Below are 22,509 nucleotides of genomic sequence, written 5' to 3'. Positions count from 1 at the left end.
TACAGCTGCAAACGAGACTGTCCCTCCCATATTGTGCTGGGGTTTTTTTCTCTTAAAAAAAAAAAAAGATGAAACATACCAAACACACCGTACTCCTTGACGTCTAGAGGTCTGTCCTTACGGAGAGCCACACTTTTCACATACAGTGGTATGCGATGTGTTGTGGAACATTTCATCTCTGTGAAAGTAACCACAGCTTCCCACTTCGTACAATATATGGGTCAGCCAAGCGTTTCATGCTGGTTTCACATCACTGCTACTGCACAATTGCATTGAGACTGACAGCCAGGTATTCGCACCATGGTAGAACTGTGTGTTACAGATCCCTTGAGAAAATGAGGAATCAGAACAGAATCCCACCGGCATTTAAAACCAAGAGTCCAGATACTAATGAGGGCAAATGCCGGTAACAGTTTAAGGTACTGTGAGAAGGGACTTAGTCATTAAGGATTCCAGCTCTTGGGAAAAAGTAACTCGTCAGTGATAAACTGGGGAGAGGAGAGAGTAAGGAAGGATGTCATTGGCAAACAGGCATTAACTATCAGGACTCCTTGTTAGTCTTTCAGGTTGAGCCATTTGTCACAGGGGTCTCACGGCTGAGCTGCCTCACCTAGGTTACTCTGCCATTTTAATTACGGGCTACTTGGTTTACAATACTCAAGTTGGCAAGCATTACCGCCTAGAGGGGATAGGGGGGCAGGGAGAATTAGGCTGTTAAGTAACTGTTCTGAAGAGCTGTTCAATTCTGTTCAGCTTCATTGACTGGCTCCGAGCCACTCCCAGAGCACACGGAAGAATTTCCAACTGCGTTTTATCACTAACCATTTTAAAATTCTCTATCTGCAGAAACCATTTAGGCAGTAGAAAGAGACCCCAAAAACCTCTTCCTTACCTCACTGTCCATGGGAATGAAAAACAGCACTTTAATTCCTATTTTGCTTCTTAAGAGTTCAGGGGCAACACGATTACAGTTATTACCTTTGTGATTCTGCAGTGCGTTCACTGAATAGCTGCTGTTAGCAGATCCCCTGGTCCCAGGCTGCCGTGGTTGTGGGACACTGCAGCATATAGAGTTCTCACCTAAACCAGAGCAAATTACCTGCAGGCTCTAATCAAACAAGACACATTGGCTATCCTCCAGAAAAAGAGAACTGAAACAAAACAAAACTGCTTTTGTTCACCAGAACAGTACCTGGGGCTGTACCACTATAGTAAGATTCCAGATCTTTGATTTGTTTTGCTTAAAAGCAGTAGCTGCTTTGTTTTCAAGAGTCCAGAAAAGCAGCTTGCAGAGTAGGTGCTCTAGCATACAGTAATCGTGCTCAAAATAGGGGACTGTTCCATATGTAAATCCTTTCCAAGCAGAACTAGGTCAGATCTCTTCAGCCCTAAAAAGCATTCAAGTCAGCCATGCAAGAGAGAAATTATGCTTATCACTTAGCTTGCTTCAGTTAACCTGCAGTGCTGATGCATCGCCCCCCAGCATCAGCACTGTACAGTCACCCTTGTGAATTCCTGGCTGCGGCGCACAGGTCAGAAAGCAGTACTGACTGCCATAGGTGGAAGCCCCATCTCCTCCTTGGTATTCCTGACAGCAGTTCATTGGTACTCCACCACCACAAGGAAGATTTACCAAGCTAATACAAAACACCCAGCCCCCTGCACTACAGCAGGGAAAGAGCTACGGGGACTTCCTGTTCTGGTGTGAGAGGCCCTCTCCATCTGAACTCACAGCCACACTGAACTCCTGCCGCAGTAAAGCAGGTACAGAAGACACCTACAGGCCAAGGCCTTGCTCCCACACCACTGGCATGGCATCAAGTAGTACCAGTGCAAATGAAGGCCAAACCCATACACAGAAGTGTCCTTTTTATGTGCTAGTGATACTAAGGGACAAGTAATAACATTGTCCTTATGGTTTGGGAAAGTGGTTTAGATGTAAAGATTACTAGAAATTCTGCAGAAGGAATTTCAGAACAAACACCACTCAGGCTAGTATGGTGCCTCAAACATCCATACTAAACATTTTTCCCTTTCGTAAAACACTATTAAACCCCTTTATCTCATTACTTCATTCCAGAAGGCTGTTGCAGAATCTGTAGGCTTATACAGCTTCTGAATTTACTGGTGCAATAAATGCAAAACTAAGACGGGGGGGCTGCTTTTCCAGGCTAATAAAAAATAGCAATGAAGTAAACTCACACCACACATCTAGCTGCTTAGTAGATGTAAATGTAGTCTCGTAATTCTTAACTACTATGCTAGTGGCAAGAACCTTAACATAGTCTTACATGAAGCCTCTAACAGTCTATTAGAATAATCTCACACATAAGGAGCAAAAAACCCTGAAGTGACCATTTGCTCTGTTCACTCCCCACCCCAAGATCCAGATTTAACGAGGCGGCACATGCTAACAAGTAACCTAATGGCTCAGCACACGACAAGAGCAAGAAAACGCAGTGTTCTCCTGGCAGCAGAACAGAAACAGGCAGGGAAGGGCACCTGCAGAGCTCACAAACTGGGAGTACATACAAGCAGAAGCTTATGGCACTTGGATCAGGTTTTAAAGTAATTTTAAAATAACTAATATGTTATGCCTTAACATTTCAACGAAAAGATGTGACCATTCACAAGGACCAGAGCACCTACCTGTAGCGTGACCCTCTGCTTGCAGATCAAGTAGGTCTTTCAAAGATTGAAGTCTAGAAAATTGAAACTGTGGCGAAGTTACCCTCTTTTCCCCCAGCTTTGTTTTTAACAGGCTTAACATTTTGCTATGCAAGAAATCAACTTGTAGCAAGAGATCAGTACCCTGATCTAAGGCTTTCCACGCTCAAAGATTAGCTTGAGTAACTAATTTTCTCTGTTTAAGAGAAATACTGAATAATCCCAATGTGTTTCTAGTACCTGATATACCACTTAACACAGCAATTTTAGTGTAAAATACCTTTTGAGAAGCAATTTATGCTTTGAGACAGATGTGACAAAAGGCATCAACTGCAAGCCGGCTAGAGGCCTATTACCTTGGACAATGCTTGTACAAGCAGTTCTGTCCATCTTACCGTATTTTTGATGGTGCTCATGCAGCTGAAGGAGCTTGAAAAGCGAAGGGAACCTATATGGCCATGTACAGGCTATGACATTTAAGAAGTTTCTCCTCGTCATGTGGGAAGCATCAGACCCAAGCTTCCTCCTCACCAGACACTTTGTTTAGATGCAAGAGATTTAAGGGGCCTCTGTCTACTTAATTTTGCTGCCTCCGCATTTCTCCCTGCCTCACCCACACAACAAATCCGCACGCAACAGCCTAGTAAAACTCAGATATTTAGGTGAGATATTGAGCCTATTTCAGCCCTTGGTATTAGCATATCCAAAGGAGCCACACAAGCAGTTGACAGCAGGTAGTAACCAAAATTCTTGTCTTATATAAGAGCCCTTTTTGTATTTACAAACAGCTCCACTGAACAAATTAGGTTTACACAGTTGCAAACTGTGCTTTGTAGACATTCGTTTTGTGAGATAAAACCTACGCTTTGAGTTAAGCCTGCCAAAAAGCCATTAAGCTGATATAAGGAGGTCATAAAACCAAAACCTAGATATTGTAAACCACTTCCATTCATTCCCAAAGGGCATTTTGCTGAAGTAACTTAACAGAAGAATATTCTGAGATTGAACTAGAAGCTCCACTGAGAAAGAACACCACAATTTCAAGTTTAATCTTTTCCCTCGGAAGTCATTCTGTGGAGAAAGAGACACTTTTCAAAGATGCAAAATGATTTGAGAACAAACTCTCATACACTTCCCAAGACTCTCATGCTCTGAAGCCTGTGGAAAAAAAGGTAAAGGTGAACAGCAATTTCCACAACACAGATGGCTATCAACTCCATCTGACAGCACAGCTAAAGCATAACGTTTGTTAGCTGGGTAGAACAGACCACATTAAACAAAATTAGTATTGTACAGCTATGTTCTCCCAAGAAAGCACAGTGTTATTTAACTCTGGGAATCACTGTCGCAAAGAACAAGTGAGTAGCCTGTGTCTCTTATGCATCCCATATGAAACAAAAAAAAAGCTATTAAACTGAACAGGTTGTTCCCTGTAATACAGAGAATTAAAGTTAAGGATCATACCAATGCTGACACTTAAGAAGCATTGTATACAGCCACTCAGGCCAACATCTTGAGGCTTCTTTTAAGAGAAACCAGAACAAAGACGACCAAAATTCCTAATGCAAGGATTAGTAAGTCATTTGCTTCGTGAACCAAAGCAAACTACGGCCATATTCTCACTGCTGTGAGGTGATGCCCAAAACAACAAATTAAGAAGAAACAAAGGGATTGCACTTAGGAGGCAAAATCCAAACTCATTAACCTTGAATGTTCAAGACACTACAAAACCCATCTCAAGCTTTACATGGACGCTTGGTATTGTGTCTTACTGGCCATTCAAAGCAGGGGCACTTGAAGCTGGGTATGGTGGTTACTAAATATTCTGGAAAGTCTTGGCATTCTGTAGAGGAGCATTTTCAAGACATTTCTTTGTAACTGACAGCATTTACTAATGTGAAGTTGCAGCTTTCAGGTGGTGTTTTTCTAGGGTGCTCCACCTTAACCTGTAGGACCTTACATCAAAGAACTAAAAATATCTGTGTACCAATACAATAGCATGCTAGTAGTTTGATTCTTCCTGACAGCTATTTTTCCATACAAACATACTGCCACACATGTAAGAACACCTCTGCCACTAACCTTTGTTCATACCATTTTGTACAGTCAGTGTTTGTAATGGGTGACACTGTTAAGATGCAAAACACTACTGAAATTCAATTAATAGGATTTCCATAAATAAAACCAGTCATCTTTCACCTAATTTATTAAAGTTCCAATTTTTTCCAATTTCAAACAAAAGCTAAATACAAGTTTTAAACAGGTAAGCACTAGTTTTATCCAGAGGGAGCAGGCTTATGCAGTTTTACTCCAGTAAAGTACTCAACCCTTAAGCAGAGCCTTCTTTATCATCAAAACTATACAGTAGTCTTCCTTTTATCATTGCACAATCTCAATATGTTCTGTCAGAACCAACTTTTGTCACTCCAAACACTATTTTACATTGTTTTATAATGTCTATTCCAAAAGAAAAAAACCTCAATGGGTTTTCTGTAAGAAATGTTTTAGAAACCAGTATTACCTGCACAGTTCACCTGCAAGTTTAAAAGTCTCAACTCTCAAGAAAAAAATAATCCTCTACCACCATTGTTTCTGCAGCTATTATTTTACTTTATTTTTAGCTGCTTTAGCAACTTCAGACTCCAGGTCTGCCTCATCTGTATAAATGCCTCCAACTCAAAATAATACTTCCGTACAGTTATACAGCAACTTGGGGAAAGAGATCCAAAACAAGAGTGCCACTAAACTTAGACATGGCCCAGCAAAATAAGAGAGGCAAAAAATGCCTACACATTAAATGAGATGCTTTTTTTTAAAAGAAAGATCTTTCCCACATTTACTTCCTATTGTAATAGCCACTTTTCTGTTCATTAAAATGAATGATAGTGCTCTTTGATACAATCATTAACGGCAAAGCTATAAGGCTTTTGTACCCGTTACATTCACTTCTCACCCTCCAAATACTGATGGTTAACACTACAGATGTTAGGGGGCATGACCAGCACAAATGGGAACACCACCACAAATGATCACCTTGTGCTTTCGGATACATTTGTTTCAGTGTACAGTCCCTTCATTTCACATTTTAGTAAGATGCTGATGCAGTGCAGAAGTGTGCAAAGCACCCTCTCTTTCACAAGGTCCATGCAGAAAACATCTAAAAAAATTGTAAAGTTCTGAATACAAATGATAAAAAAAATCCAGGATGATCAAGTTTCACAATGTATAGTGTTCTGAACATGAGTCCGTTTTCTTCTAAATTCTGAAAGAATAAAGTGGTGAGGAAAGTGAAAATCCACTGCTGCATTCTGTGATCTTCCCCATTTTGCTGGCCAGTACCTTACTCTGGCATGTAAGGACGGAGGTGATCCTCTATGGTACCAACCGTCCAGTGAGTGAGCTGCTCCTGCGGCAGGTACAAGCAGATGCTGCATAACTTGAAGATTGTAGCTTTGTTTTTTGGAGTCTAGAGGCAAAGAAAAGCCAAAGAAAAAGCTGTTAAACATGGAAGTTAAGGCTAACAGGCAGACCCCCAGCAGATCCAGCCCTATTACTAGCTTGCTGCTGGTTGTGGAGGAACAACATAGACATTTAAAAGCCACTGTTTCATCTGTATAAACACCCTGAACTCAAAGTTGGTCTGTGACATCTAATATTTTCACTCTTCTATTCACTCTTGAATAATTTCTGTAGTACCACCCAAATTAAGCCAGTGTTTCAATTTTTCCAAAACACTGTTAAATCTATTTTAGAACTCATTTAATTTTTTTAATACGAGAACACTACATTCTCTGTGAACACATCTGTGGCCCACAGCTAGTTTCTGCATGTACAGATTCTATTTATAGCATAAGTTGCTTCTGAAACTGCTGAAATGCAAGCATGAATGCATGATCAATTTTTCTACTTGAGTATTCTGCAGTAAAACCACTGATGTTCCGAAGAAAAATCATTTTATGATTAAAACACACTTGTTAAAGAGGGACAAAATAAGCTTACCTGCAAGTGCTGCCTGTCAATGAAGAGAAACACTGACTGGTTAGGGTTGTTGACGACAATTCCAGTCTTGTCCTTTCGGCTCAGAACATGCAGAAACTGTTTTTCATAGTCACCATGATGAAACTCAAACTTGGCCTGCATTGTGTGAGGGAGGGGAATAAAATATTTATTAAGCTAAAGCTCACATTCAAGCAATTAATTTCTGTCAATATGGGGCTTCACAACCACTTTTTCTTTCCTTTTCCCATTCATGAAAAGCAGAAATTGGGGCCCACACTGACAATGACACACAAGTCTTGGCACAACTAAAGATCCCCTAGTTTCATCCCGCCATCACTGACATCAGTCATTGCGATGACGTATTAACAATTCAAAGGTACAACTTTAACTGCACATATAAAACCAGATTTAGTTTATTGTCACAGAACGTCCCTATGCATCAACCATACAGCACATTTCTTCCAATAACTTACTGTTATTGCAGAATCAGCACAGAAAATACATATAACATTGTTCAAAAATCTGAACAGAAGCAGCTAAAGCTGGGTTCTGAAAAAAACAGTCTAAAATGTTGGAAATTAATTTCAGGGTAAAATTATAATGCAAGAATTCCATCCATCTCAGACCCTCTTTCACCTAACAAAATACAGAACTTGGGATACTCAGAACCTTAATGACACCATCATATTTAGACAAAGAATACAATTGTACTAAGAGCCGCATCTAATCCACTTCTACAAATACTAACATGATTTGTGTATTTATATACACATGTCCTTTGCAAAGGTCCTTCAGACAGTTAAGTTTTGGAAGTGCTAATATAACAGTGCATAAAGACAGGAAACAGAAATTGGCATTCGAAACATTTACTGTAAGACAGCATACCTTCTAACATCCACAGAGGTCATGTACCTTATCGACTTATTGCTTAAGAAAAGAGAGTACTTATCCTCCCCTCCAGATATAAATTACTTATTGAAGTCAAAAAAACCCCAAAACAGATACCTGAACAGGCCTGAAGGGTTCATCAGATCCCTTCCACCGAGAAAACAGGAGACAGACTATCTTCTCAATATCGTTACGAGGCCAAAGGATGAAGTCCATCTCCTGGGTACAGCCGATCACATCCTGTAAGTAGTGAAGTTCTCTCCTTACATTCCCTCCATTAGTCAAAAATACAGATGAGCAACTTACCTATACCGGCACACAATTTAAGAGGTGGTACTACCACACCTGTGTAATTTTCCATTTGTATTACTCATAGCACAACTAAAGTCTTCCTTGCCTTCCACTCAGTTTTAATATCAGTATCCAGTTAATATAAATTCCAACTTTAAGGAAACATTAGCAAAGACTGTCTATCTTCCAATATTTGTACAGCAAAATCACTTTGTTGTAGAGTAAGAGTTGTTTAGGAATTACACGTGCCTACTAAAGGACAAGGATGGCAAGGAGATATAATTCCCAAGGTATACTCGAATGAGACAGATGAAAGGTTAAGCTTGAGCACTACATATTTAAACAGAATTTCGTAATACATATGCTTCAAATTAGACCCCATGAATACATGCCCACAGAACTCTCACGCAGCAGAATTGTTCAGAAAAATGAAAAAAAGCAGGATTGGCCTTAAGAGTCACAAAGAAAGCACATGCCTTGAAAAACTACAATTCAGCAAGTGTGAAGAGGAACTTTACCCTGCGCATAGACTGGTAGCGGGGTGCATGAAGCTGTACTACATCTTTCTGCAGAAGCTCTAAGGAACTTTCCAAAGAATAGCTGGAATCCCGCACACCTTTCAGGATATTTTCTTCATAATTATTTGTCATGACTGGGATCACTTCAGACACTTCAAAAAGCGCTGACTTTTTCTTCTAAAAAAAAGCATATGTTACATTAAGATTACAATCATTTCTAGGCAATTACAGACAGCAGTTTATTTCAGAATTTGTGATTTCCCATTAGCATTCACGTATAAAGCACACATCACGGTAGTTAGGACTTGGACACAAGCCACACTAAAACATACATGCAAAATTTTATAAATTAAACAGAATCAATCCAACAACTTTTTAAATAAAAAGTTGAACAAGTTTTCGTAGTCTTCAAAGAGGCAGATTTACATGCCAATCTGCAAACATTAAAGCTGTATCTAAACATTAACAGAACTTCCCTTTCATCATGCAGATACATGACTTTGGGCTGACCAAGAGCTAGCTCTCTGCAGGCTTCTCTTTGCCAATCAAGCAACACTTCCCCCCTCCCACCCCTTGCAATACTTGAAAGTCAGCCTTTTACAAAAAGTTAAGTCTTTCAATGCCACATTTGGTAACAGTGGGCCATCAAGATCCAATCTGAAGTTAGCTACAAGTCATAGCCTTCTCAAAGGTGGCCTATTTTAATTTACTAAATAACTTACTAAAAATATTTCAGTATCTCTCAAGCAAGGCCAAAACATCATGGGGAACTTGGAAGAACAGGTTTTGCTGTATGTAAAATCGCTTAAAGTTGTGTATCTGCTTCTGCCAACTTTCTTATAGCTCCTGAGAAGTCTCAACCTACTTAAGAACTACATGACAGACAAAGCATATTTTATAAAATAACCTTCCGCACCCCCCAGCCAGAACATGCTTAACAGGCAACTATTTGCTGACCAAGCTAGGCTGAGCTAAGCCCCTACTTTCAGGAAATTGGCACTGGATGGACAACTTCAGTTCACTGTGGTATAAGCAAACTTTAGAGGATTTAAAACAGGCATTTACAACGAATTTCTTCAAAGCAACCAGAAAGTATAAGAATGCTACAACTAAAACCATTGAAGTTATATCATCTAAGAAAAATCTAATTGTTACCACTGCTTAAACATTCATATTTCTCTTTATTACTATGAGACAGTACCAAGAAATTACATCCCACTACGTCCATCTGTTTGCACTAGATCTGATGAACAAAAGCAAGTTGAACTTAGGAATTTTAACGGAACTTTCCAACTAAAAAAGTTCAGAGGAAGAGTCTTCATTAAAAAAAGACCTAACTATTACAGCAAATGCAAAAACTATACATTCGAAGGGATTAAACAATGTCAGTGCTCATCCACATCCATTTCCTGCATTATGTACTCAGTTGCCACGTGCTCCCACCCTCACTTCCTCACCAGCCGTTCAGCGCACTCCCTCGCTGCAAGCACCTACTTTTCTCCACCAGCTGCGGACACAAACTCTCCTGCGATTCTGGGCCGATAGTTAGCTTTAGAAATACCACCAGGCTCCTCACCCAGGCCCAGACGCGCACACCCAGCAGCAGCAGAGGTGGCAGCCAGGCAAACGACGTCTTCCTCTTTTCCGTCCCTGCTCCCTTTCAAAATGGTAGCAGCAGTTTCACATATGCCTGCGTGCTTGGGCCATTTCAGTACTGCATTTTGCAACTCCTCCCTTCAACTGCCAGGTTCTCCCTTCTACTTTAACTAGATAAACACAGTAACTTCAGCAATCGCTCCAGCCAGGTCTCCCTTTTCAACTCAACCACTCACAGCCAACAGTTACGCAATTCAGACCCCAATTAGGCTTAAGGAATTGGTGTATCAACTTCAAAAAAAAAATCTACCCAATACAGAGGTTGCCAAGTAATGGATTTAATGAGGCACTGCACCCTCTGCCTTACAGAGCTACAAACACACGAAATGCCAAAATGACAAACGTGAAGTAAATATTATAGCAATTTAAAAAAGTTTAAATCAATGGAATCTATTAAAGACAAACTATAAGATGCAATCGGGCAGCAAGACTTTGCACAGCATAGTTAACATGCATTGCAACAGACAACACAGTAAGCGAGAAACATTAAAACCAAGTTACCTTGTCTTTGAACACAAAGGCAATGTACATCTTGAAATCAAACTGGTCAGCTAAAGATTCTTTTTTCTTTCTAAGCTGAGCACGAAGTCTGTTCAGAGCTTGTTTCTTCCGGGAGTTTGGGTCCCCCATTTTATAATACAGGTGGTACTAAAGCCTTTGGAAACTGTCGCTAAACTATGGGCACCTTTTCGTAAGACTCAAGTACAACAGAAACAAGTCGTTTTATTCCTGCTAATACGACTGAACAGATAAAACGCGAAATGTAACCCAAAACCGCACCTCAGGCAATATTTTACGAGAATGTCGTATCAGAGGGGTCAAAAAACAAAGTAAGTAGTTGTCCAGCCATGGCTGGACAAGAGGTTTCACAACAAACCAACAAAAAACCCCTACGAATTTTGAAGACAAAAATTTGAACAGTTTAGCCGCAGGAATAAGTGGGTAAGAAAGAAAAAAAATCCAAACAAAACAAATCTTATCACGATTTATGTGTACAATAAAAAGCAACTGGCACCAGCCCAATCCATGGGGGAGGGGGGTACTTTTGCTCTGCTTACAAAAAAAAAAAAACGAAGCTGAAATCACAAATTGCGTTTTACCCCAGCCAGATTCATGACTCTACTGATTATTATTCTCAGCTTTCCACTATTGCTATGTTGCCCGTCTCTCTTTTTCCTTTAGAATTATTAGACTTGGTGGAGAGCAGAGAAAAGGGTGCAAAAGAGGAGTGCACATCCTGGGAGGTATGACATTTCTCTGCCAACAACAACAAAATCAGCTACAGACAACACAGTGCTGGTTTGCAGGGGAGCAAAGAGAAAAAACAGCGGAGTCATTTCTAACTTCATCCTGCTCATCATCAGGCATATCACTGCCCTGAGGCTACTGCTGCCAAAGAGAAGCGGGATCATGATGGCCACAGACAACGGGCGGGCAGCGGTTCAAGGGACAGTATTATCTCGCCTAGAGACTAAAACCCCACTCAGTGCCCCAAACCCGGGCTCCTTACCGGTGGGAGAGCCCTACATTCCCCAGTAAACCCTCACACGATCCCTGGGCTGCTGATCCCCCGGGAATCCTTCTCTCTCTGCTGCTGCTGCGCTCCGCAGCGAGCACGGTTAGCCCAGGCTGTGCATGGCCAATGCTCTTCGCTTCTCCTTCGGCCTCTCTCTGCACAGGACGGCAGAGGCTGCAGCGGGCGGCCTGTGCCCAGGGCAGCCAGACACCCACAGCAGCAGCACGGCGTCTCCCCTCTCACTTCATGGTCTCGACTTGAAAAACATGCAGAGCTTTGCTCCTGCTTTTCTCGCAAAACAGGCTTTCGGTGTTAAAATTTTTGCGAGAGTTTCTTTTTTAATTGCAAACCGAGGTTGCAATTTTAAACCTCTAAAACACCCTCCCTCCAAAAAGAAACCCCCCCAATTATCAGGTTATTTTCTTCCTCTCTCCAGACATTTTCCCCCCCAGGTGTTTGATTAGTCGGGGTTAAAGTTTTTAGGTTAGCAAATCTCTCGGACCGGGTTAAGAAGAGGGGAAAAAAGGATTCCCCCCCCTCCCCTCTCGACAAAAGGAAAAAAAAAAAGGAAAACAACCCCCCCAAAAAAAAAGGAATCCCTCCCAAAACTTCCCCCCTACTTAAGCAAGAGACTGAGAGGCTCAGACGAGAGGCCGGGACGGCGGCCCGCTCGCTACCCGCAGCCGGCGGGCGCAGGAGGAGCAGTGGAGGCGGCGGCGCTGCTAGCAGCACGGAGAGGAGCCATGTCAAGATAAAGCCAGGAAGCCGCGGAGCCCCCCCATCCCTGCCGCAGTGGACACGGTGACCGGGCCGCCCGCTCTGCCGCTGCTCGGCCCCGACCTGGTCCCCATAGTCTAGCTCAGCGCCCCGCTGCCGGGGAGTGGGGAAATGGTGGCGGAGAGAGGAAGAGGAGAAGGAGGAAGAGGCGGCGGCAGGAGGAGGAGACGGCGGCGGGTCCCTGCGCTAGTGGCTCCTACGGAGGGCGGCGGGCATAGAGATCCCGGAGCGACGGCGGCGGACGGGACGGACGGGCGGGAGAAGGATGAGGGGCTGAGGAGAGCCTCTCCTCGTCCAGGCGATCCCGGGACGCCCTCGGCGGCGGCGGCGGCGGCGGCAGAAGGGAGCGGCAGCGGGCTGGGGCTGCGCCTGGGCAGGGGAGCGAGGGCGGAGAAGAACCCCACCACCAGCACCCTCCGCGCAAAATGGCAGCGCCTGAGTCACACGGGCACCGCCCGGCCCGCACTGCGCATGCGCCCTCCGCCGGCGCGTACCAACCCATCCCGGGGGTCGGGGGGGAAGAGAGTTATTTTCTCCGGACAGGACGGGTCGACCGTCACTTCGCGAGGCACGGGAGCTGCCTTTTGGGGAGAAACAGAAGGGAGCGCCACGGCTGCAGGGCGCCTCCGAGCCGCACCACGCCAAGAGCCCGCCTCGCACTCCCCTGCTCCCCCCCCCAGCGCTGGCACGCCTCGTGTCACCGCCCTCATGCCCCACGTGATGCCGAGCCGGCCACAGCCCGCCGGACAGGGACCCGGATGGAGTGGCTCAACGCAGTTCGGGGGGGGGGGGGGGGGCAAGAAGGCAATGGGACAGAAGAGGGGGGAGCGCTTCCCCCTCCGCCGCCTGAGGTGGCATCTGTGCTGGGCAGCACCCCGCCAGCCACAAGCGGGTCTACCCCAAATCCGTCCCGTCCGTCCCCGCCGCCGTCCCGTCGGGTGAGGAGGGGATACTTAAAACTTCTTTCAACCTTAAGCGTCGCGATCTTGGGAACTACAGGCTTTTTTAAGTCTTGTAGCGGCGCGTTTTGTTTAATTTCGTTCTTTGGGGTTTGTATTTAGCCCAGTGTGCGTATGTGAAGTAAACTGCAAATAAAAAACCCACCCAAATCATCCAGCATTTGACTAAAAGATTACAGGGCGATGATGTGCCTCCGGTACTGGTCGTGCAACGGGAGCCAGGGCGCAGCCCGCCTGTAACAATGCGTGTTCCTCCGTGGCGTTCCTCACGCTTCCTGAGGAAACTGGCTGATTTTTATACATTTTGCTATTTCACAGACGCAAACCTAATCCTTAGAGAAAAGTAAGCGGTTTTATTTCCATGCTGAAAGGAAAGGCTCGCACCTTTCGCCCTCCCCGTCCCCAGGGAAGCGAGGACGCAGCTTGCTTTTGGCTGGGTTCTTTATGTTGGGGGCGCGTCAGAGGTGCCGCCATGGCCAGTGCGGGGCCCAGGCGTGGGATGGCCCTGGTGCCCTGCCCGTGTCTCCTGGCCGGCGTGCCAAGGAGAGCCTCGGCATCCAAAGTGACCCGGGCTGGAGGTGCCTCCAAAGCGCCTGGCTGCGCTGAGGGGGACGGTGACGGCTGGGTTGGTGCTCCAGCGCACAGGCACCATCTATCTCGTGGCACTGTGTTTCAACGCCCGAGCAGCATGTCGACGGCGCTCTCCAATAAACTCCAGGAGATTTCTGTCTTTTTCCTCTGGTCTCTGCCCATACTTGTCTCTGCTGGATTCCCTTGTTCTCTCCTGACTTTCGTATTAGTTATTCCCCTTTAGCATGCCTTTCCTTTACACGCTTTGCCTTGGACACCTTGTCGACTTTCCTTCTGCCTGCCCACTGTAGGGAGCTGCCGTGTTGCAGCCCTCAGACCTCATCGTCTTTACCTGGCATTAGTCATAGACTCATAGAACAGTTTGCATTGGAAGGGACCTTTAAAGGTCATCTAGTCCAACCCCCATCTATTCAGGCCCTCCGAGGCAAAAACTCCATCTTGCCTTCCCTGACACAGGCATTACCCAGAATGCACCCATTGTCTGAGCAGGAATGGAGCTGAAACGTAATTTTTACCCACTTACAGACGTGTATTCACTCCTAATGGCAACACCTATTGAAAATAACCCTGTATTTGTAGGTAAAAAGCAAGGCATCTAAAAAGGAGCATTACATTAGCTCTGCACCGCTGGGACTATTTCAGAATGCCAGCATTTTTTAACTGTAATATCAGTCTGGCCTTATGGAGAGTTGTGTTTAGATACCCGCTTTTTCAGTCAAAGCCGTTTTGTTTGCCACGCTGCCCTGTACAGCATTTTGTGCTGCAGTCTGAAATTCCCTCTTGTGCCTGCTGCTATTTTAAGCTGTGACTCACACTTGGCCTGTGACCCTCTTTGTGCCGGCAAGGCCGATGCGAAGGAGGCCCAGCGCAGCAGCACTGCTTGACACGGGGATCGCCCCGGCACAGAAGGCGAAGGCCCTCCGAGGGAACTGGTGCCTTGCCTGCCTGCGGAGGAGAAAGGAAGTTTTCTTCCAGCCCAGTAACTCCAGCTGCCCTCTCGAGTGCAGCGACGCGGCCACAGCTACTGCCTTTTGTCAGAAGGGATCGGGCAGCTGCTCGGCCCCAGGTTGAGGAATGCATCCAAAACATTTTGTCAGATGTAGTGCTGGGGCACAAGAACAGTTTTCTCTTCTGGAGGACTTTCTTTAAGAGCTATGAGGAGAGGAATATATATATATACTTAGAGGAAATACATACTTAGAGGAAACAGGAGATTGAGTAGAGTATTACGTGTCAAGCAGCCACCAGCTGTCTGCTGCAAACTCGCCCTGCTCAAATCCTTTCATAACATTTCAGAAGGGGACGCGGAACTGCAGCCGCTCTGTGTTCCTTATGTATAGATTGCTGCTCCTCCTTATACAGGCAACCACCTCCCTTCCCAAACTCAGAGAAGATTTTTTTCCTTTTTGCTCATTGGCTAGTAAAGATATCCTGACAACGTTTACACAAATGAGTACATCAACCAACCAAAGGGTGCTTATTGTACATATATGTACAGAAATATCTGTACTATTAAAAGCTGTGAGTAATAGCTGAGTGTTGGCCTACTTTTATACAGTCGTGCTTCTTGTCCTCCATCGTGCACAATGACGGAGCTCATATAGTAGAAAAATATCAGCATCTTAGTTAAAATATTATTAAGTGACATCTCTTACTGACTGCAGGGAGAGTTAAGACTTAACAAAATTATATATGCGATTGATTGATAATTCTCTTAACCAGATAATTGTATATTATTGTTATGCTGCTTACTGGTTATGTAGTGTTGTATCATTTATGAGAGAGGCTTGTGTGCCTGAAAGCTGGTGTGCGTTTTACAGTTGTAACACTTGGTCTGATGGCAGACTGCCTCTCTTCAAATCTAGTTTAAAGCGATATAAACTTTATCGTTAAGGAGAAAGAAATGTGGGTGATATGTAAACAAACCTGACAAATTGGCTGTGGCAGTATATGCAAAATACGTAATAATTCTCTTTTTTTAGGCTTCAATCCCATTAGCACAGTGAAAGAAGGGTTTCTTGCACATGTTAAATCCAGACTGAGCAAACAGTACTGAGTGGGTCAGCTTCTGCTTGGTTAGCATAGCACAGCCAAATAAGCTGGTGTCCTTCAGGCTTTCTCCCACTCCAAGTGAGGAGGGCTTTGTGCGTTGCCGAGTAGCTGCAGTCCTGTAGTCTTTGGGGAATCAAATGAATGCACATCCCTAGGGACTTTGGGCTCTGCAGCAGCGGGGGGATGTGACACTGCTCAGCTCTCACCCTACAGAATTACAGAGTCAGGCGACATGGGCAGTAGCCCATGTGAAGGTAGGAAAGACCTTGTCACAAAAGTACATTCCATGGGAGAGAAAGTGTTTGAGTAATGTAGTTTTGAGAAGCACCGCAAGTTTGGAATATTTGGTTGCTTTTATATTTTTTTCCTTTTCTGTTCTTAAAAGATTGTGTTTCCTGGATGCCATTTTATTGTTCCCTGCTGTTTTCAGTGAAGTTAAGCACTGAAGGCATTTTTTCACATTTAGGTTGCAAAATAACTTGTGGGGTTTTCTGTGAATTAAAAAGGATTGATGACTTTATAGAAACACCTTGAGGGTTTTTTCCCCAAAATTTATGTGATTTCAGATTCTGACTTCTATTTTCAGAATTTAATGCTTACTAATAAGCATGTGGGCAAGACTGTACTCTAATGCCTCTGCTTTTAATTTCCAGCTTAATAATTAGTTACTTAATAATTTCTAGTTAATAATTTTTAAAAGATTGTAGTGAATAGGTACATGTTACAGACATAGTTAGGAAGAGATGAAGTCTGTTATCTTTATGTTTATGCTTTCCGTGCACACTGTACTGGCTGTATGTGTTAGAAGTAGTGTCAGCCCTGAAGCTAATTGATTCAAAACCAGAACTACGATTAATTCAGTGGCAAATGTTTATGCATCAGACAAAAAAAAAATTAGTATTTCTTTCTAAATTCAAAGACAAATTTGGTGGCAATTAAAGCTCATACACTTCAGAGCGTACTGTGATTCAATCTTTCTGCCTTTAGAGCAGACATCAGTTTCCAAGGCATAAGAGGAATGCTTTTGGGTAGTGAAGTGGCAATGTTTAAAAACATTCCTTAAAACACGGTGTGGACAATGACACATCCAGTACACAGCTACTGCTACAACATTAAGCTTAATTAATCACTTCCTGCCTTCTAGTTGTAGGGTTGTGGCCATAAAATGGACCATACATTCTTTGACACATGAGGTGTTGATCCTGCACTTTGGCTGAACTACAGCAACTACCTTGCTGGGTTTGTTCCATCTTAATTTGTGTGTTTGTGTATATATATTTATTTAAGTACACCTGATTATGTGTGTTCTCATTTTTTGCTTGTCCAGTCTGTGCTCTCCCGACGTGTTTAGGGGTGCTGAGTATGTGCAGTTACGGTGTAAAAAATAACTAGAATAACTAGATAAGAAATAACTAGAAAAAAGTTCTCAGTGCCTTCGCTGAGAAGATAGCTTCCCCAAACACTGACACCCAATCAGTTGCCTCTTTGAGTATGGTAGTCATGATTTGTTAAACAGCTTGGCCCTTTGTATAACAACTGTACGTCCTGTCTCTAAAACTTTGCATTTATTCTGTCAGTGTCTGAAATGCACATTGCCTGCGATTTGTACATAAACCTGCAATTCAAATTCCATTGGACAAAGTGTTTTGGTATCTGAAAGAGTGTTGATTCTTTCTCACTGTGCTGCTGCTTCATCTTTAGCTTATGTTCTCAGTTAATGCTGTGCAAATGCATTTGTCTTGTTTAGACTTGTCTGGTCTATCAAAACCAGAGACAGTTGTCTTCCAATGTAGGTTTTGTGTTTGCTCAGCGGGTGCTTGCAAGAATAAGAGTAAAAATTGGAACAACTTGTTTTATTTATTCAGTCTGCAAACAATGTTCTTCTATTCAATGATTCACTATTAATATACCTGTACTCAACAAAACTGGAGGTAGCTTTAGATTAGCAATTCCTAGCCCTTATAGAGAATGTTTCATTTTTAAATCTAAAAGCACCACACAAATTATGTTTTTTTTCAAGGCAAATCCATAGCTGAGAAGGTTTGGCCCTAACTGGTTTAAGGGATATCTTAGTGACTCACACAGTGCTTAACTAGGGAAAAATTCAGAAGGTGAGATGTTGATTTTTCTTTTAACCTTTTACCTCTGTAGCACTAAGGATCAATGTTCACCCAACAATCTTTTATTCTAATGCATCAAAACTGCAGACTCTCTGGAGAGATTTAATTAATAGCAGTGGCCGTCATTGAAAACCAGCTTCCATTATGAATTCTACCTGGATCATGCTGTGTATATAATCCTTTCTTTGGACAGAGTTTCATTACCATGCAGCCTTCCCTGCTGATTAACCTACGGAAAAGAAGACGAATCACGAACTTCTTGTCGGTAGCACGGGAAACATTCTGTATAACGTAATACCCCAGAAACAAGGCGCCGAGGGAGGGGAAGCGTCGGGCAACGTGATGCCACGCTGCCACCTAGTGTCACCCGGCGGATTGCGGGGGGCCGTTTCATTCCTTAAATTGACTTTTTATTGGACAGAAGGGCGAAGAGAAGAGCAGCAAGGGACCCTGAGAGCTGCAGTTCCTGTTCATTGATGCGGAGATCCCAAACCCAGCCTCGGGGCTTCCTTCTCGGGACCCTTCTGCAAGGCTCGCACCCAGAGCAGGATGGAGGTAAGACATTCATGTCCTTCGGTGGCACAACACCGCACCGAGTCCCTTGACTCTCTCTTCACAGTAGTTCTCTGCATCTAAAACAGTTGTAGTAGTTCCTTACATTAAATAGTAATAAATAGGAAAACATTTATGATATATACGTAATCATGTCATTTACAAAATACAGTGTAATTTGCCAGCACTTAAGGTAGCAGGTAGAAATAGAGAGTCCTTAAGCACCCCAGAGCTAGGTAATTATCTGTGGGTTACAATAAAGGCCTCAACAAAAGGCACAATGTGATTGTCAAGGAGAAATACCGTTTTGCCTGTACTTGATTCAGATAGCCAAGTCCAAACTCTCTCTGTATAATGCTTAGGAAGTTTCCACACACAGGAGTCTACGCAAGACTGGACCCCAGAGTCATTGGAGACCGGGAATAGGTGCCTTCCCACCTATTCCCACGTTCCCAGGCATGTGAATTCCTCCAAGAAGCTTTTTTTGTGTTGTCATTTGCTGTAAAAACAGATAACGTTTATCAATAGCAATGGAGTATAAAAGGTCTAAAAAGTACACATTCTCTACTGCCATGAATAATCTAACAGATTGGCTGAGCTCTATGGGAAACCTCAGTGTGTTTGCTTAGGCTCACTTGAAGTGCAAATAGTCATAAGTATTCGTGAAAGAAAGTTTTATTTTTTATGGAACAAGCTGAAACGCATTACATTGCACTCAATCTGAAGACAGATTCAGCTAGTAGTGGGTTGAAAAATTTTTACATGTAAAAAGGCCATAACACCTATTTAAATTTAACCTTCAGCCACAAAAATGAGAATTATTACAGTAAAGTAACCTGAAACTTTTTTTGTGAGATTTTTTAAAATTATACTGGTTTCCCACAGTTAGGACTGTGAATAAACTTCTAATAGTAAGCTCTCAGTGTTCTTTCTGACACAGTGAAAGTTTTCTTTACAAATCATTCAAACTGAAGAAACTGAACTGAAGGAAAACTGAGACACGGTGGTTCATTATAGGACATGTTCTGCTGCTGGATAAATTGAAGGAGTGGCACCTTTGTAATAAAACTCCAGATCATATGCCTCCAGCAAGGAACAAATTAAAAGGAAAACCAAACAGAACTGTCACATCAGAACCGTCTCCTATTACCTCAGGCCCTTTCCAATTATAAACACTTCCAAAAGCAGTTGTTCAACTTCTGAACTGTAAATCCACCTGAAAACTTTTTAGAAATTAAAACTGAATTTTGAAATGGTAATTTTTGAGAAAGTTTCACTTGAAAACATTAATATTACAAAAAAAATTGTACCACAGCCATAAAATACATACATTGCCTTCTATGTATATAAATCAATGCATGCAATTGAAATGTTTTCTAGAATATATTTTTACATAGCATTTTTCTATTGATAGATAATCCAATACATAAAAATAGGAATGTTTTACTATTGTGTTTATGTACACATTATCTGTATCCAGATCTTTCTGAAAGGAGATTTAATGCTGGTAAGATTTATGTGTATGTTTGATCAGAGTTTAGCATATCCGCTAGTGTATTGCAATATGGAAATTCCAACTTTTCTTCTAGAATCAACAAGAATTAAATTAACTTAAAAGCATGAACATTTTTTTTTACTACCGTAACAGGACAGTAGTAAATTAGACAGACATTTCTGCCCATGTTATTTTTATTTTCTTGATAGAAGATCAAGCCTACTGATGTGACAGCTGGCTGATGACACTATATTATTCAAGATGATCGAAACAGAGCTGACTGAAAAACTGCAGAAGTACATTATGGAATTGAGTAACTGGCAAATACAGCAGTCAATGAAATTCAGTGTAGGTAAACATAAAAGATTGTACATGGGAAAAAAAATCTTAATTTTACAGAGCAAATAACAGACCTTGACCATCATTCAAGAGTAAGATCTCAGAATTACGAGAGAGATTTCCACAAAAATGTCAGTCTGATGTTCAGCAGATCAGGCAAATCAAATGGCATACAATTCACAAAAGAGCAGAACAATTGAACAGCTTTCATGTAAGCGATGGCTAGGTAGACCTGGGAAAGAGAAGTCCAGGGGGACAGTGGCCTAAAGGAGGACTAATGGTTTGTTGTCTCTTCCAGTACAAGAGCTGGGGACATCAAATGAAGATATAAGGATCAGGTTCAAAAGAAAAAAAGAAAAAGGAAGGGGTTCTTCAGACAATAGCTATTTGAGCTCCAGAAGTACTTGCCAAAGGATGTTGTGGGCAATGAAAGTTTAAATGGGTCAATGGGAGACTGAACAAGTTTATGCAAGAGAGATCAGCTTTATTTCCTTATCCTTGTTTAAAGATTTCCTAATTCATCATTTTTTATGTTCTGCCTTTCTTTCTTTCGTTGGACCGTGACATTCCCCTTAAGACATTCTCATAAGTGCCATACAGTTTACTTCCAAAAGAGGACCAATGCAGTGGCACGCTAAAGAAATACTTCTCTCTGTAATTATCCTAATTTCTAATAGCTCCATCATGTTGCCTGGGAAAAATGTTGATAGCTGCTCTAACCTAGCTATGAGACCTTGATTGCAAGGAATGTGTCCTTAACTGTACAAACGTTTACTCACAAGCCAGCAGAAGATACTATTAGCATAAATAAAGATAAATGTAATTATTTGCAAGAACGTTATTGTAGTGTGGCCTCTAACAAACTTAACAGCATACCTTATGCGTAATTAATGGAGAGTTGTAGTCTGTATCATTGCCCTGGTTTCTGCTGGGATAGAGTTAATTTTCTTCATAGTAGCTACTATGGGGCTGTGTTTTGGATTTGTGCTAAAAACATTGTTGATAATGTGGAGATGTTTTAGCTGTTGCTAAGTAGTGCTTACACCAGTCAAGAACTTTTCCAGTTTCCCATGCTCTGCTGGGTGTACAAGAAGCTGGGAGGGGGCACAGCCGGGACAGCTGACCCCAACTGACCAAATGGATATCCCATACCATGTGACGCCATGTACAACATATAAAGCTGGGGGAAGAAGGAGGAAGGGGGGGACGTTCAGAGTGATGGCGTTTGTCTTCCCGAGTAACCATTAGGCATGATGGAGCCCTGCTTTCCTGGAGATGGCTGAGCACCTGCCTGCCCATGGGAAGCAGTGAATAAATTCCTTGTTTTGTTTTGCTTGCGTGCACGGCTTGTGCTTTACCTGTTAAACTGTCTTTATCTCAACCCATGAGTTTTCTCACTTTTACTCTTCTGATTCTCTCCCCCATCCCACCACAGGGGAGCGAGCAAGTGGCTGTGTGGTGCTTGGTTGCTGGCTGGGGCTAAACCACGACAATCATATGTAAAATTATTGTTGTATATCAGTTGTTGTGGCTTAACCATGTTAATTTTCTTCCCTGGCTTTCCAGATCGTACTGTATTTAGATAGGAGCTATGACAATAGAATGGATATGTGATTTATGTGTGTTTTGGTACAGTGTCATTATAAAATACAACAAATAACGGGGCTGAGAAAGCAGCCAGAGAGACCTTGTATCTAGGTTCAAGCTACAGGGAGATTTTGAATATGGAACCAGTAAACTTCCAACGCAAGGTTGTAACAGCCGAGGTGAGCACCAGGCAATGCTTGTGTGCTTCCTTTCCCACAGCCTCAGTCCGGCTGACTCCAGCTGAGGGGCGGACTGCACCGGGCAGGACCCTGCACCACCCCCACCCCCCACCCCCAGGCACTGGTGGGGCCAGGGTGCGCAGTTCACAGCCGAGGTGTCCCGCATCCCAGTGCTGTACTCTTCAGTTTTCCTGTCACCTTCCTCAAGATGAAAACCCCTCCCCGGACCACCCGCAGAGGCACTTGCTCTGCTCTACCCCCACCTGCTCCCGGCCCCCTCAGCCCCCCGCAGCCTCCCCAGGCAGCCCGGCCCGCGGGGCGGA

General features: G+C 43.1%; 2 protein-coding genes across 4 annotated transcripts; one reads left to right on the top strand and one right to left on the bottom strand.

The window, feature by feature from the left end:
• Positions 1-4,855: 4,855 nt before the first annotated feature.
• Positions 4,856-12,758, bottom strand: C2H6orf62 (chromosome 2 C6orf62 homolog). Of its 2 annotated transcripts, none has more exons than XM_075084551.1 (5): positions 10,521-12,758; positions 8,364-8,540; positions 7,672-7,794; positions 6,667-6,801; positions 4,856-6,133 (listed from the first exon to the last, which is right to left on the bottom strand). In XM_075084551.1, exons 1-5 carry the CDS (start codon positions 10,647-10,649, stop codon positions 6,008-6,010), a joined length of 690 nt encoding a protein of 229 aa, XP_074940652.1. In that variant the 5' UTR covers positions 10,650-12,758; the 3' UTR covers positions 4,856-6,007. The 2 variants fall into 2 exon arrangements, with proteins under 2 accessions (XP_074940652.1, XP_074940653.1); XM_075084552.1 differs by lacking the exon at positions 10,521-12,758 and adding an exon at positions 9,086-9,524.
• LOC142053228 (uncharacterized) lies at positions 12,424-22,095 on the top strand. Of its 2 annotated transcripts, none has more exons than XM_075084549.1 (3): positions 12,424-13,250; positions 18,456-18,589; positions 20,719-22,095. In XM_075084549.1, the coding sequence occupies exons 1-3, from the start codon at positions 12,424-12,426 to the stop codon at positions 20,856-20,858; spliced, it is 1,101 nt and encodes a 366-aa protein (XP_074940650.1). In that variant the 3' UTR covers positions 20,859-22,095. The 2 variants fall into 2 exon arrangements, with proteins under 2 accessions (XP_074940650.1, XP_074940651.1); XM_075084550.1 differs by having other exon boundaries at positions 20,291-22,035.
• The last annotated feature ends 414 nt before the right edge of the window (positions 22,096-22,509 follow it).

Source organism: Phalacrocorax aristotelis, chromosome 2, assembly GCF_949628215.1.
Source record: "Phalacrocorax aristotelis chromosome 2, bGulAri2.1, whole genome shotgun sequence".
NCBI lineage: Eukaryota > Metazoa > Chordata > Aves > Suliformes > Phalacrocoracidae > Phalacrocorax > Phalacrocorax aristotelis.
This window is presented reverse-complemented; position numbering and strand designations above follow the sequence as displayed.